We start from the raw sequence: 16,464 nt of genomic DNA, 5'->3' as shown, positions 1-16,464 counted from the left end.
ACTGTTCCTGGCAAGTACCCATCTCAGCAGCTGCAGCTCCAAGTACCACAGTTGGGTTGAGAAGGAAGAGCCACCCTCCCGCGGCTCTGTTCGTTCAGTTGCAATCGCCACTGAACTCTCTCCACTTTTTCCTATTTTTCAGATATTATTTTGTGTGTATAGGTTAGATTACACCCTGTAGTTCTCTTCTTCCACTATGTGGGAACCAAACTTGTTGGGTATCCACAACATATCCAAGAAGACTGCTCTGACATAGATTAAGCCAATAGAAAGTCTTTATTAGCCAGCCTACAGTGGATGTTTGGGAACTCAGCATAGCATGGAGTCTTTCTCAGGGTGAGTTTTTAAGCACAAAAAACCATATCCTGGGTTGACATATTTCAGTTAACAAGAACAGCTAGAGTGGGACTACAGAAGCCAAAAAAGCAAGGTTAGTACATTTAGAGACTTTCCTGGAACTATGGATTTTGATGGATTAGATCTTTGTTTTCAGTATGGCTGGTGGATGCTGTCTACATCCTGAGTTTTATAATAGTTGTGCTTAGTGGTTCTGCTACATACTCAAGTCCTGAGACTTAGTGCAGGAGACTTTACCTGCTAAGCTATCTTCATCGCTCCAGCACCCCACTTTCCAGTGAGGTCTCTTCTGTTGGTGAACGCAGGGCCAGCAGTGTGCAGCCCACACCTCTTGTCAGGGCTGCCTTGGGTGGCTAGTAGGGTTCCGATTTTTAAGAGGTCATCACAAAAACCTTCACCCTGGAACAACACCCCTCTCTCAACCCCCATTGCCTCCTATACCTACACGCTTAAGTCACACCTTCACTCCTGCAGGCGCTCAGACATCGTCACTCCATTCTTACCCCCACACTCAAAACCCACCCCTCCTCTGTGTCCAGACACCTCCCCTCCACTCCGGCCCTTTCTACTCAGCTTCCTTGCACTGTGCACACTAGCTCAATACTTTCCCGGTTCTGCCCAAATCTTAAATCCAGTCCCTTCCTTAAAGTCCTTGTCCAGACGCTCCACCCCCAGCCCGCCTCCAAACACCCAAATCCATTTCTCGCCCAACTCCCGGTAAGGCTCAGACCTGCCCACTCCTCAAGCCACACTCTCTATGGTCCCACCCATGCCGGGCTCCAACCTAGAACACTGGAAGCTTCGTCATCCTGGTACCGCCCTCCACTCCCACACACGTTGTTTACGCACTGAGCCGACTTCGCGCGAGCTGTTTTGTCGGCTGGCGCGCCCTGTAGTGGGGGGTCGAAGGTCTCGGGGCGGAGCTGGCGGCTCTCGTGGGGCGCCTCCTTTCTTTCCCTGTTGCCGGTATGGTTCTGATGGAAGCTCATGGCGGGATGGTCCTGAGCGATGAGCCGGCTGCGAGCACCGCCGAGGAGGAGGTGGAGGATGACGCGCTTTCCAGCGGCGCCGCCCTGGAAGCATTCAGCGAGAGTGCGGAGACCCGCGCGCTGCTCAGCAGCCTGCCTGGGGTGCACGGCGAGCGCGCGGCCCGGGAGGTGGCGGAGGAGCGATTCCGCGGTGCGGGCGGGGCCCCGAGTTTGCTATCTTGCAGTCGGGAGGAAGGGACCTGGGGAGGCATACCTCCAGCCTGCCCCGCGGTGTCCAGGAACTAGCAAAGCACACTTGGGGCTTCTCTGTGCATAGGGAGGGAAAGAGCAGAATTGCCGAGAACAAAACCTGCCACCTACGAGCGCTCGTGGCAAGCGAAGAGGAGCGGTCTGGCTTGGAGCGTGTGCTCCTATGGGGATCCGCTATGAGGCCGTTGGCTCTTCCACCTCAGAGCGCCCGGTTTAACTAGGACCTCGGCTTCAGGCAGTGCAAGAGAGTGGACAGTGCCATTAGGTTCTTTTGGTGGTTCTAAATTCTCCACGTTTAGGTGGGCCTTTACAGTCGTTTATAATGGATACTATCTGTCATAGTTTCTGTCATAGTTTTTGTCAACTTGCCACAAACCTGAACGTACGTCGGAAGAAATCTCAAATAATTGCTGCCATTAGATTGGCTTGTAGGCATGTCTATGCAGATGAAGGAGGGCCCAGCCCATTGTGGGCTGTACCATACCCGGGCCTGTGGATCTGGGCTGGATAAGAAAGATAACTGAATTTGAGCCTGGGATCAAGTAAACGAGCAACACTCCCATGGTTTCTGCTTCTACTGCTTAAATTAATTCCTTAATTCCCATCAATGATTGGCTGTGTAAGCCAAATAATCCCTTTTTCAAGTTGGTTTTGGTCAGTTTTGTCACAGGAACAGAAAGCAAACTAGGGCAGTGTCCAAATGAGCCCTTCGATAATTAAAGTTTTGTACTTGAGCAAACTCGTCTTTGTGGATTCCTTAGCTAAGAAAATTCTCTCCACGATGTCTGTCTTGGTTTGAAGTTTTAGGGAAAGACAGGGTGGTGGACTTAGTGGAGGGAGTCTGAAGTTGCAGGTGAGAATTGCAGAGGCAGAGAAATCACTGGATTGGGTAGAAGCAGATTTAGTTGCTATTAGGGGTGGAAGGCAGTTGGCCAGGGTTAGGGAGGTTGTGCAGTCATTGGTTTGAAGACTGTTGGAATGAGAGAGCACTATGCTTCGGGGTGGTGGGAGGGCTAACAAGGGGAGGTGGAGTTGTGGAGAGTGAAGAAAGAATCGGAAAGAAAACCAGTTAAGGTGTCAAAAGGTGTGAGAAGAGGATTCAAGAGGAAGGTGTGGTCTCCTGGCAGTGTTGGGCATCTGTCAACAAGAAGAGGTCAGGTGTGTCCCTGGGAGTTACAAAGGCTAGGAAAAGGGGAGCTGTCTCATGAGAGTTACTCAGAGGCAATAAGAGAGTTTATAAGGCCAACTGATTTGATTTTCATGTTATTTTCCTTTTAGTAATTATGGACAAATACCAGGAGCAGCCTCACCTCCTGGACCCACACCTTGGTAAGCATAGAAGCTGGTGATTTTGATAGTTCAATATCAGATCACCATGAAGGCCTTGTGTGTACTGCTGGCATCTCTGTGCTGCCAGCAGAAGGTGTCAGATGAAGTGTCCCTAGAGCTGTGTCTTTTGTCTGCCCTTTGGTTTTATGGACCTGTGATAATGAATAGCTGGAAGTTCAGCTGTCAATCTAGATTGTGTGCAGATGTGTCTAAGTTACTTACTGCTTGTTGCTATTTAAAGAACACATCTTTTCTCCTTATGTGTGTTTAGTTTGTTATGTGAACAGCTGTTCTGTTCGTGGTAACTGTCATGCAGGATCATGTGCTTTACAAAAGTTCCATTTTACCTACACAGCAGTTGATGAGGTCTTGTGTCATCTCCATTTTACAGATAGAGACACTCAGGCTTGGTCTCATGTCTTTAGTATAAGGAGAGTGTTGTACAAGGCTGTCCTCTGAGATAACATCTGTGGAGTTCAGCTGTGTACACTTGCAAAAGATTATCCCAGCCGGGCTTGTTGACTTTTTACATTCCCTCATATGGAGGCAAGATCTGTAGACCCTTATCTGAGTACCCTGGCTCTCTACCCCCTGTTGTATGCAGCATTGCGCTAATTGTAGGTGGCTGTGGGGAGGGCCTAGACGCTAGGTTCGCAACCTGTGGGTCTTGACCCCCATAGGGGTCACATATCAGATACCCCGAATATCAGATATTTATATTGTGATTCGTAACAGTAAAATTACAGTTATGAAGTAGCAATGAAATAATTTTATGGTTGGGAGTCACTGCAACATAAGGAACTCTATTAAAGGGTCACAGCATTAGGAAGGTTAAGAACCATTGTTCTCTATAATATATATAATATATATTCTCTATATATTATATACTGTTCTCTCTCTCTCTCTCTCTCTCTCTCTCTCTCTCTCTCTATATATATATATATATATATATATATATATATATATATATATATATACACGTCTACTCTAGGCCCTAGAGTATATAGGCCAGGCAAGACCAGGGGAGGGAGGCTCCCATCTATGTGGCTATGGGAAAGTCATCATCTCTTCTGGGTAAAGACTTTTTGGGAGGCACCTGCGTTCCAGTAAGTAACCCCTCACCCATGTTCTGCAAAGAGGCCCAATATATGCTCATGGGTTCCCTAGAGTGAACTTTGATGGACTAGTACCTTGATTTGCTCTTGAGATCTTAGAGAAGTAGATGTTGCTTACATCTACCCCTAAGAAGGAATTTTAGCAACAGAGAGTGATTTTTGTTGGCTTTTCATTGTTTTCATTATATTTGAACCTGTTTTCATGTTAATTATATTCTTGTTTGGATCTTTTCTTCTGTTTTGAGACAGTCTTGCAATGTAGCCCTGGCTGGCCTTAAATTCATGGTAGGTCTCTATCCTCAAACTCCCAAGTACTGGAATTGCAGATGTGAACCACAACTTCCGCTTGGGTTTTTTTTTTTTTTTTTTTTGGAGATAGGGTCTTGTTGTATAGCCTGGCTAGCTTCAAGTACTCTTGGTAATTTTTTTTTTTTTTTGGTCTTATTCTATTTTTTCCTTTGTGTGTGTGAGAGATCCAACTGATTTAATCATTGTAGTAACCTCACAGTCCTCATGGAAGGTCACTTCTAAGCTACACTATACAAATGGGGAAATGGAAGCACAAGTCTGAGAGGTTAAGTAACTTGTTCCAGGCCACACAGTTGGTGAGATGCAGGCAGGATCTAAACACTTCCTCCCCTGAGCCTCTTGAAGATGGGTCTTTGGGGGGACCAGTTGCAGGCAGGTGGTTGATGTCAAGCTGAAGGGTTGGCTATGCTGAGGGTATCAGAATAGTGGGTGTTCTGGGCCTCATCTCACAGTTTTGAAATCCTAGTTGTCCCCATGGAACAGGTGAAAGGAGCTGTTTGACCTTTCAGGTGACAGCTTTGGACCTGTAGCTCTGCCCTTATTGCTGTGGAGCCCAGAGTGTGATGCTTACTGTGTGCCATCAATGCTTTTTTGTTTGTTTGTTTTTTCAGACAGGGTTTCTCTCTGTAGCCCTGGATGTCCTGGGACTCGCTCTGTAAAACAGGCTGGCCTTGAACTCAGAAATCTACTTGCCTCTGCCCTCCAAGTGCTTTAATTAAAGGATGCACCACCACCACCCGGCACCATCCAGTTCTTAATGACTTTTATTGTTCATTATCTTCTGAGAAATAGAAATAGGTCCCTTTTAGAAGAAGAAGATGCTTGTTTATGCTAATCCTTTCCTGTGTGGGGCACATTTTGTGACTTCATTTTGTGTAATGTGTTATTCATTGAGGTTGAATATATTTGAGTTTGAATGTTATCAGATCAATCCTTCATATCTTTCTTCCTTCCTTCTTTTCTTTCTTTCTTTCTTTTTTTTTTTTTTTTTTTGTATGTTATGGTTTGGTTTTTGTTTCTGAGATAGGGTTTCATTGTATAATCTAGGCTGGCTTTGAACTTAAGATCTTCCTGCTTCAGCCTAGTGCTAAGATTGTAGACCTCTGCTACCACGCTCAGTCTCTTTCTTGTGTTTGATCTTTGGTAGTAAGCCCAGAATCTAACTCTTTTTGACTGATTATGCAAGGCTTATTAACTGAGTCATCTAGCCTTTCCTCCTGTTTGAAATACAATTTTTTAATATAATTTTTATTTCTGTGTATGTACATGTGTCAGTTCTTGGGCTTACAGGCAGCCGTTAGCTATCCAACGTGGGTTCTGGGAACCAAACTTGGTCCTCTGTGAGAGCAGCAAGCACTCTCAACCATTGAGCCAGCTCTCCAGCCCTGAAATACTATTTTAAGTCTATATTCAGTACTCATATATACTAGCTTTGGGTCCTAGACTTTCTATTCTGTTTCATTTGTCCCTGTATATACTTTTTCCCTGTATCATTTGTTTTTGTTAATTGCTTTATGGTATAGTTTATCTAGCATCACACCTATTTATTTTACTATTTTCTAGTCCTTTCATTAGTGTAGATGAACTTCACCATTGTTTTTTCACTCTCCAGACCTAACAGAGCTCCTGGGAGCTCTGTTCAGCACACAGATTCCTATAGAGGAGATGTTTTTATGAGATTCCAATTTGGCTCTTATGAGTAATGCTGCTTTAAACATGTATGTACCATCTTTGGGTAGACTTATTTTTGTTTCTCTTAGGTGACTATCTTAAGAGTGGAATTTCTGGGTTGTATAGTAAGTGTGTGTTGTAGTAAAATGTCACACTATTCTATAGAAGCTGAGTCATTATGCATCTTCACCAGTAATGAATGAGAATCCCCGATACTTTAGCCCCTCTAGTCAGCCTCTCTGGTTTCAGTGGGAAGTAGTCTTACCCCACTCTGCATTTGTTAGGTGCAAATTGTATCTTTTTTACTAAGACTATGACACAGCCCATAGTCTGCTTTGTTGAATCTTCCATTATATTTGAAAAGAGTGTCTTTTATACTGTGGACTAAGGTGGATGGTGGTGCTGTTAGTATCCTTACTGATTTTCTGTGTATTTGGTCCTGTTTCTGCTTTTGGTTTTTGCTCTATTTTGATGTTCTGGGATTTGTTGTATCACTTACTGAATTAGTCTTCACAATGAATTGATCTTTGTAATTAGAAATGTTCTCTAGGTTTTGTAATGTTATTGGTTCTTGAGTCTCTCCTGATAGTAAATACTGTGTGTGTCTCCCTTTTGTCTGGATTCAGCCTGCCAGTCCTTATCTTTCAATAGCCATTAGGGTATTTTCATTTAGTAATGCTGACAACATGGCAAGGTTTAATCACCTCTGTTGGGACTTACTTTCTCTTTATCCCATTTCCTTCTTGGGTTCTTTCTTCCTTTTTTATTTACTCTGTTACTTTATTTTGTATTAATTTAATACCTTTTGGTGTTTATTTATTTATTTTGAGACAAGGTCTCACTATGTAGTCCTGGCTGGTTTGGAACTTGTTATGTAGACCAGGCTGGCCTTAAACTCACAGAGACCCATTTGCTTCTGCCTTCGAGTGCTGGGATTAAAAGACATCTGTCACTGGCTTGGTATTTTATTTTATCTTCACTATATGCTCAGTAGTTTTTGTTTTTGTTTTTCTTTTTTCCAGGATTTATCATTTATACCCTGAACTTACTACAATCTACCCTCAAATAATATAATGGTGGGGAAATTTTCAGAAGATGCTTTTATTTCTTCCTTCTGTTTTTTTTGTGGTACCTTGCTACCTTGTCACACAACTTGCTTTCATATTTGTTACAAGTTTTGCCTTAAACATTTAATAATTATTTATTTATTTATTTGATTTATTTTTTGTTTACTTGTTTTTTTTTTTTTTCCTTTTCAAGACAGGATTTCTCTCTCTTTTTTTTAATTTATTATGTAGACAGTGTTCTGCCTGCCAGCCAGAAGAGGGCGCTAGATCTCATTACAGATGGTTGTGAGCCACCTTGTGGTTGCTGGGAATTGAACTCAAGACCTCTGGATGAAGAGCCAGTGCTCTTAACCGCTGAGCCATCTCTCCAGCCCACATTTAATTTTTAAATAAAAGATTTATTTTTATTTTATGTGTATGGGAATTTTGCTTGCAAGTGTGTCTGTGCACCACATGTGCACATGTACAGTACCCATGGTGGTATGAAGAGGCATTGGAGACCTTGGAGCTGGAGTTACAGATGGTGTAAGTCACCATGTTGGTGCTGGGAATCAAGCCCTGATCTTTTGGAAGAGCAGCAGTTAGTGCTCTTCACTGCTGAGTCATCTCTTCAGGCCCTCAATTTTTTTTTTTTTTAAGATTTTATTTTTAATTATGTGTATATATGTGTGGGTATGTACAGGTACTTGGGGAGGCTTGAAACCCTGGAGCTGGAGTTACAGGGGAACCAAATTCTAGTCTTCTGCAAGAGCAATAAGTACTCTTAACTGCTGAGCCATTTCTCTAGATGACACTCAGATGTTTTTTAAAGAAATAAAAAAAATGAGGCTGGGCATTGTGGTGCACCCTGTTAGTCCGAGCACTAGGGAGGCAGAGGCAGGCAGATCTCTGTGAGTTCAAGGACAGTGTGATCTACATAGGGAATTTTAGGCCAGCTAGCATTACATGTTGAGATCATGTCTCATAAAACAAATAAACAAACAAAACCTAGCCAAACAACCAAAAAACAACAAACCCCACAAAACATAGAACAAAAAAATAAAAAGGGAGGAACTCTATAATCTTTATGTATTTATCCTTTAAAATATGTCCTTTATAAAGCAAAGAGCGTGCCTTTTCACTCATGGTGGCAGTGCTAGGTCTCCAAGACCACCTCACATCTATGGTGCCCTAGGAAGACTTACAGGACACAGCCCACAGTCTTGCTTGTGCTGAGGATGTGGTTGATGTGTATGGGTCTATTTTGTCATTGGATTGGTAGGGAGGCCAGTAGGATGGTCAGTGGAGTATGGCTGGAGCTCTTATATTACATGACTGTCAGCTAACAGCCTGTTAGACTCCTTTCTCCTTCTTGATGTGCCCTGCCTTGCTTTAACCTCTCCTTGTAGTGGGTTCTCAACATAGCCTCTGTACAGACAGGAGAAGTCTGTGCCCTGCATGACCCTCATTTTCCTCTTTTTTTCTGTCTTACTGCATTTGTTCAACCTAGCCTGTTGGTAAATCAGAGCAATTTTAACAGGTGTCGTCTGTAAAACATGGTGTCAGATACCAATTTTAGATATTTCCCCTGTATTTTAAAAATGGGAGTGAGTGTTAAGGTGGGTACCATTCTTTCACCAATGGCTGATATGAACATGTACTTCTTTGTTGTGTTGATACTTGGTTAAATAGGCTTACTAATACTGATGCATTTTTATGTCCTAAATAAGACCATTTTCATTTCCCTGTTGATGTTTAACTTATGGTAAGTATTTCATATCTGTTTTTCCCTAGAGTGGATGATGAACTCGTTGTTGGACCTAGTGCAGGATGAGAAATCTCTGCCTGCCCTTGTGCATCTGGCTTTTAAATTTCTTTATATCATCACCAAGGTAACATTTGTGCAGCACTCTAGAGTAGACAGATTTTCTCATGTAATTGCTCTAGAAGTTAGCTTCTTAAGTATTATTTCTTGGGGAGCATGGTTCTTCAACACAAGTTGTGGGTTTTCATTTTCTTTTTGGTATGTGTTGGGTCTTGGGACTTAGTGATCTTGAGGTCCTTTAGTTAGAATAAGGAAAAAGCAGAAAAGCTTGATGGAAATAGAAGTGTTTCCTCTCCCTCTTCCCCTGGACAGGATCTCACTGTGTAGCCCTGGCTGTCATAGAACTCACTGTGTAGACTAGGCTGGCCTCAAACTCACAGAGATCCACCTGCCTCTGCCTCCTGAGTCCTTGGATTAAAGGTGTGCTCCACCACACCCAGCAATAGAAGTGCCTCATAAGCTATAGTATGGGGATGAATTTACTGGGGAGTCTTACTTAGGCTACAGCTCTGAGGAAGAAGGTCTGGGGCTGGCGATCTGCTTTCTCTGCAAGTTCTCCAGTGATGCCCATGTGCTGGCCCCAGACTTAGAGATGTGGGAGTGACTTGGAGTCATTTCTATGTGAAGTTTGTGAGTCTCAGGGAATATGTCCTAGCATTTTTACTGTGTAGCAGGGTGAGGCATTTGGCTGTTGAGATAATGCTGCATGTTCTTTAGAAGTGTTAGAGTGGTTGTGGCAGCTATGTGTACAGCTCAGGTCTGGTGGGGGGGGTGGCGGCGTACGTACCACGAACGTTGGGCACCAGATGTAGATGTAACGGTCTTGTTAAATGAGAAACACAGAGCCAAATACAGAGTTAAAATCCAAGAGGTCAGAGCAATAGCTAAGAGCTGAGATTAAAAACCTTACCCTTCACTGCCGCTGCTATCCTACCTCTCTGCAAGAGACCTACTTCCTGTGTGTTTGTCCTTTTTATTGACTTTCTATTCTGCCTTCTCATTGGTTGTAAACTCAACCACATGACCTCCTTGTCACTGCCCATCTATACAGACCTCCAGGTCTTTTATGGTTGGTATTGAGATTAAAGGCATGTGTCTCCATGCTGGTGGTATCCTTGAACACACAGAGATCTGCCTGTCATGTGATCAGGATTAAGGGCATGTGCTACCACTGCCAGACTTCTGCTATGGCTTGCTATTAGTTCTGACCCCCAGGCAACTTTATTTATTAACATACAAATAAAAATCACATTTCAGTACAAATAAAATATCACCATAGGTGAGGCATTTGGCTGTTGAGATAATGCTACATGTTCTATAGAAGTGTTAGTGGGGCCATTTGAGGTGCATAGGGACTTTGTTTTCATAAATGTCAGAGAGTAATCTCCGAACAGGGTAGAAGCAGAAGTTTTTAGTTTGTAACGTACTTATATCTCTGATGCACACAGTATGATTTGTTAGCCATATTGGGGCAGAACATATTTAATGAATAAATAAAAATAAAGATAGCTTTCTTGTCTCTTTGGTCTTGCTGAGTTGTGTCACTGCAGTGTGACAGAGACTCCTTAGTCATTGGGGGACATAGACAGTGGTTTTTGATGAAAGTATCAAGATAACTTTGCTGCTCTTTCTGTTTTCTATTATAGAGTATAGTCTGTATTTATATTCTAATGTCTATATTTGGCAGGTTCGCGGATATAAAGTATTTCTGCGTCTATTTCCTCATGAAGTAGCTGATGTTCAGCCTGTGTTAGATATGTTCACAGGTCAGAATCCTAAAGACCATGAGGTGAGTCCTTTCCAAGCCCTCCCTGCTGGCTCCACTGTCACTGACAACTCTTATTTTCCAACTTTCTTTGGTTTTTATCTTAGACTGTTTTAAAAAAATTCCTTCTGATTCTTCTTTAGCTTCTACACATGTTGGCTTTAAGTTGTTCTCTCTTAGAACATATCCTTTGAAAAGCAAAGAGTATGCTTTTTAACTCAGTGTGACTGTGCCAGGTCTTTAAGACCACCACAGGTCCATGGTGCCCTAGGAAGACTTAAAGGCACAGCACAGAGTTGTACTTATAGTGAGTGTGGGGTTGATGGTGTCTATGGGCCTGTGGTAGGCATTGGGTTGGTGGGAAGGCCAATATAATGGTCAGTGGAGTGTGGTTGGATTTTGTTCTCTCGCTCTTTAATTATTATTTGGGATTATTATTATAAGTTCTTGTTATGTAGTCCAGACTAACCTAGAACTTACAGTGTGGTATGGGCTGGGTTTGAACTTGAGATCCTCATGACTGAGCCTCCTGAATGGAGGCAGAATGCCTGGTGGTGCCTGGTGGCTTTTCCGTTTTTGGTTTTTTTTTTTTTTTTGAGATCAGGTCTTACTCTGTAGCCCTGGCTGGCCTGGAACTTATTGAATCAGGCCGACCTGGAACTCAGAGCAGTCCACCTTCCTTGCCTCCCGAGTGCTGGGATTCAGGGTGTGCACCATCATACCCAGCAGCTTTGTCTTCTATACGGGAATCATTCTGACTGTGATTTAATTCCTTAGACATGGGAAACACGCTACATGCTTTTATTGTGGCTCTCTGTGACCTGCTTGATCCCTTTTGATTTTTCACGCCTTGATGGGAACCTCCCCACTCAACCTGGAGAAACACGAATACCCATAATGGACCGTATTCTGCAAATAGCAGAGGTAACTATGATCATACAGACCTTTAACAGTTAAGTGTGTACTTGTTTGTGTTTAGTTGTCTTGAAATGAGTTTAGTTAGATAAACTTTTGGTGTATGTATTTACATTTGCTTGACTGACATTACTGCTATCAGTGATATCTTAGCTTACTATGAAATTGTGATAAGTTATGTAGAGATTAGATAAATTATTTTAGCAGATCTCATTTCTTTATAGATAATACAAATATTTGTTAAACATAATGGTGATATATAAAGGGCTTTAGGGGCAATGGTTAGGGAAACTTCATTTTACATATAATTTTGAATATTGTATAAATACTACATAATTGTAGGAAATCTAGAAAATAAAAGAATACTAAATCGAAATTTGTCAAATTCTTGCAGTCCTATTTGGTGGTCAGCGACAAGGCACGAGATGCAGCTGCTGTGCTTGTGTCCAAGTAAGTCTTGTCAGCTGTGCAGGGCGGTTGTGCCTGGTAAACTCTAAGCCTGTCTATCTCATACACTGTTACATGCTTTGTGTGTGTCTATTCTCAGATGAAGTCTCTTCCAGGTTTTTATACTGCATAGATCCTGTTGCCCTCCCTGAGGGAACAGGCAGCTCTGGTTGGTCATAGAAGACATCTGAATGAGAAGTGACCACCCTTTGTGCTGCTTTGGGCTTATGGAGTTGACTGGCACTAGTTTGTGGCACTCACAGGGGTCACCTGGTACCAGTTTAGGGCTGGTAGGATTCCTAGATATGAGTTTGTGATTTGTGGGGCTGCCTGGTGCTGGTTTGGGACTCAGAGGGATACTTTAGAGGCCCTTGAAGAGAAATATACTTAGTACAAGCGCAACTGGGATTCCTTTCTGTATTGTGGTGCTCCCCCTAGGTGGCAGCAGCTGTGAGCTTTTTAGAGTCATCTCAGGAGCAGTTTATATTGGGATTTGTAGAGATCATGGACATACATGGATATGGTTTGGGAATGAAATCCTCAGACAGGGTTATAGTGTAGTTCACTGGGTAAAACCTTGGGTTCTGACAAAAAACAAAAACAAAAACAAAAAAGAAAACAAAACCCCTTGCAAATGTCCTGTGTAGTTAAAAATGCAAGTAGGAGATGGTTTCTCTGATGAGCTGAGGTGATCAACATAGCCTGCTTGGGTTGTCTCAGACATACATGCCAGTCTGAGTGAACTTGTTTTGTGAAATTTGAGAATGTTAGGATTTTTTTTAACATATTATTCTTGGGGCTGGTGAGATGGCTCAGTGGTTAAGAGCACTCGCTGTTCTTCCAGAGGATTTGGGTTCAATTCCCAGCACTCACATGGTGGCTCACAGTTGTGTGTAACTCCAGTTCCAGAGGACTTGACACCCTCACACAGACATACATGCAGGCAAAACACCATAAAAAAGAAATAAAAATTAAAAAACATTAAAAAATACTGTTCTTGGAGAATTTCATATAATGGTTTTTGATCATATTTATTCCCTATTCCTGTCCCTAACTTTTCTCAGATTCATCCATTCCTTCCTACTGTTCTGTGACACTGTTCCTGGGAAGACCTGAACAAGTGTCTACTCAGCCTCAGATAGGAAATTTATAATGACAGATCAAAGTATGGATGCCACCAATGTCCAGCTTGGTCAGCTAGTGAGTTTTATTGTGATTATTTACAGGAATATGGGTGAAGGGTTACTTATAGGAACAGAAACAACTCAAGACAGCTTCATCACCAAAGCCCACTCCAGCATAGTTGCCAGCTCAGGAAACTTGGAGCACATTGAATAATCTGTAGGCAGTTTAACAAGTTGGAAACTGTCTTTGCTAGGTAGCTCAGTTGACCCAAGCTTTTCCAGGTAGTTCTCCTGGTCTCTGCTTCTTCCAGGCAGTTTGCTTGTCTAAGAATGTCTCTCAGTAGTCCTTGCTGCTTATATATGCTTAGAGAGGGAGGGCCTAAATGAATCTAGTCAGTTTCAGGTCTTACTGAGCTTAAGGAGCATTATATAGGATGGAGTATTCACCTTTCTTTAGAACATCTTGTTTTTCTTCCTTTTTAACATTCTGTGCCTTTTTTTGTTGTTGTTGTTTTAGATTTAACTTTTTCTTAAAAAAGGTTTATTTTATGTGTATAGATGTTTTGCAGGCATCTGTGTCTTTGTACTGTGTGTGCATTGCTTGTGGAGGTCAGAAGAAGGTGTTGAATTCTATGGAATTAAAATTACATATGGTTGTGATCCCTCATGTATGTGGTTCTGGGAATGGAATCATAGGTTCTTTGAAGAGCAGCCAATGCCCTTAACCTCCGAGCCATCTCTCCAGCCCCAACATCCTGTGTCTTGAGATATATGGTTTTATTTGGGAGGAAATTGATACACAAAACCTACCCTCCCACACTTGGTATCCTTTTTTTAAAAACTAACACCAAAATCCCCCAATGTTACCTGAATATTCATGAGAATGGGGTAGTCCACTGGAGTGTGGTCAGCCTTCCAGGGTCCACACCCTTAAAGAGGATTGATTTTTTTTTTCCTCTTCCAGAAGCAATCAACTGTCTATAGCTCCTCAGTTGGATGTTGGTACTCACGAGCCCCTTCCCCCATCATGGTATCATGTTGACTGGCTTGATTTGTGCAGGTTGTGTGCAAGCAGCTAAATAGCTACTGTGAGTTCATGAGCGCAGTGGTCCTGTTGTGTCTGGAAGACACATTGGTGTGAGTGAGTTTGTGGTGTGTGTGTGATACAGAGATTCCATCTGTGACTGAGCACTCCGTTGACACTTGTTTTCTCTACTTTGATCAGTTGTGAGTTTCTGTATTAACCACCATCCACTGCACAAAGAAACTTCTCTGGTGAGGTCTGAGAGCTGTGCTAATCTCTAGGTAGAGAGAGATGAGTTTAGAGGACAGTTTGATAATACGTACGTTTAGCAGGAAAATAGTAGGTTCATCCTGGGTCCTGTGAACTTCCCAGCCATGAGTTCTTGGCTAGATTTACAGTACCAGGCATGTGTTTTTCTCTTGTGGATTGGGCCTTAAATCTGATCAGAGAGCAGTTGATTGTACTAATTCATGTCACTATTGTACCTCTGGGCATATCTTGCTATTCTGTCAGTGTTAGAGTTTACAGGGTTCAAGGCTGGGTAAGATTGTTGGTGATTCTCCCATCAATCCTCAGCCACCTACATAGTAACTTCTAGTACTATAGAAGCTAGCCAGCAGTGAAGAAACTTCTTGGTCAATACCATCTTAATTTCTTCATGTCTTGTGACCATTGTGTGTGGTATCTTCGATAATAAGACCTACCATGAAAGTTTTGGTGGGCAACCAAGACCAATGAAAATGGCCTGTATTGTTTTTAGGGTCTCTGGGATACCTCTGACCAACAACTCAAGGGGAGGTATCCCACACTTGGTATTGGGTTGTCCAGGAACTTGCTGTGTAGACCAGGCTGGCCTTAAACTCAGAGATCTGGCTCCCTCTAAATCAGTGGTTGGGTGTTGAATGACCCTTAAATAGGGGTTGCATATCAGATATCTCGAATATCAGATATTTACATTATAATTCACAAGCAAAATTACAGTTATGAAGTAGCAATGAAAATAATTTTATGGTTGGAATTACCACAACATGAGGAACTGTATTAAAGGGTCGCAGTGTTAGGAAGGTTGAGAACTATTTCTCTAAGTGCTGTTTAAAGGCATATGTACCACACCTGACAGTTGGTACTGGGGTTTTTATTTAGCAACATATGACTTCTGAGAGATGTTAGGATTCCTAATGATTTGTATTTTAAATATGTTTATGGTTACATAAGTTAGAAATTTCAGCATTTTTCCTCCTGAATTGGTGAAAATTGGAAGTTGGTTGTAAGGTCTTGTTGTTTTGACTAGATAATGATTGGCACCTCAAATGTTGTTCACCTCTGTAAAGTGGGAAGAGACCTTTTTTTCGGCAGTTGACAACCTTGGATGTCATCTTAGAAAGCATGACCCAGTAATGAGGTATGGATCCGAGAAGGCAAGAGAGGGGAGGAACACTTTAGTCCCCTGGAACTGGCAAGGCCTCTTTTGTTTTGTTTTGTTTTTGAGACAGTCTTACTGTGTAGCTCTGGCTATCTTGGAACTCACTATGTAGAATCAGGCTGAGATTAAAGGTATGTGCCACTGTGCCCAGCTAAGGCCTCTTTCTTAGGGCCTCCTCACATGGGAGGGAAAATCTCCCCAGGACTACTTTCTCCTTTATCAAGATCTGAAAAGATGACAACTTTATAAAAATGTTACTTCACCTTTCATTGCTGTGGAAAAATACCTGAGAAAAGTCAAAGGAGGAAAAGGCTTATTTCGGCTCATAGTTTTATGGTCTTTAGTCCATGGTAAGTCCGTTTTAGTCTTGATCTACCTCTGTGATGTAGGAAAAGACACTTTGGGCTTGTGCTGTGTCAGAACATAGCAGAGAGATTAGGGCAGAGTTGCTGACCACATGGTATCTGGGTAGTAAAGAGAGATGGACATACAGACAGACTGATCAGGGATAAAATACAACTCTCTCAGGGAATATCCTAAATGATGTATTTCCTCCAACTAGGCCAGCATGTACTATCAATAAAACCATCCCATTAGTGGATTAGTCTCTGTTGAGTTTAGAGCCTTCATAATCCAGACAGTCACTTCTGAAAAGCCCCATCAGCCAACAAGCAGCTTTGATTGAATTATCTTTCAGGATATTTAGGATTCAAACCATAACAAAAGGAATTCATACATTTTGAAGACTGTGTCTTCTCTCTTGCTTTGGGAGGTATAGCTTGTATTCTGGTGCATGTCTGGTGACCACATGTTCTGTTTGGCTGAGTTTCTGTACCCGAGTGCTCGTGGAATCTATCTTTTCCTAACATAGATGTG

The 16,464-nt window shown here is 42.3% G+C and overlaps 1 protein-coding gene across 3 annotated transcripts in view; it reads left to right on the top strand.

Annotated features, from left to right (window-relative positions):
- Positions 1 to 26: 26 nt before the first annotated feature.
- The window catches only part of Tbcd (tubulin folding cofactor D), a 176,134-nt gene continuing 159,696 nt past the window's right edge, over positions 27 to 16,464 (top strand). For all 3 annotated transcript variants that reach the window (XM_052756745.1, XM_052756744.1, XM_052756743.1), the window contains exons 1-6: positions 27 to 1,536; positions 2,874 to 2,924; positions 8,860 to 8,957; positions 10,578 to 10,679; positions 11,433 to 11,579; positions 11,965 to 12,020. In XM_052756745.1, coding sequence (XP_052612705.1) covers positions 1,326 to 1,536; positions 2,874 to 2,924; positions 8,860 to 8,957; positions 10,578 to 10,679; positions 11,433 to 11,579; positions 11,965 to 12,020 — 665 coding nt within the window. In that variant the 5' untranslated portion in view covers positions 27 to 1,325. The remainder of the gene's footprint in view (positions 1,537 to 2,873; positions 2,925 to 8,859; positions 8,958 to 10,577; positions 10,680 to 11,432; positions 11,580 to 11,964; positions 12,021 to 16,464) is intronic.

The sequence above is a fragment of the Peromyscus californicus genome, unplaced genomic scaffold (genome assembly GCF_007827085.1).
Source record: "Peromyscus californicus insignis strain IS unplaced genomic scaffold, ASM782708v3 Scaffold_3__1_contigs__length_106647218, whole genome shotgun sequence".
In the NCBI taxonomy this organism is placed as follows: Eukaryota; Metazoa; Chordata; class Mammalia; order Rodentia; family Cricetidae; genus Peromyscus; species Peromyscus californicus.
Note: the sequence above shows the minus strand (reverse complement) of the source record. Positions and strands in the feature narration are given on the sequence as shown.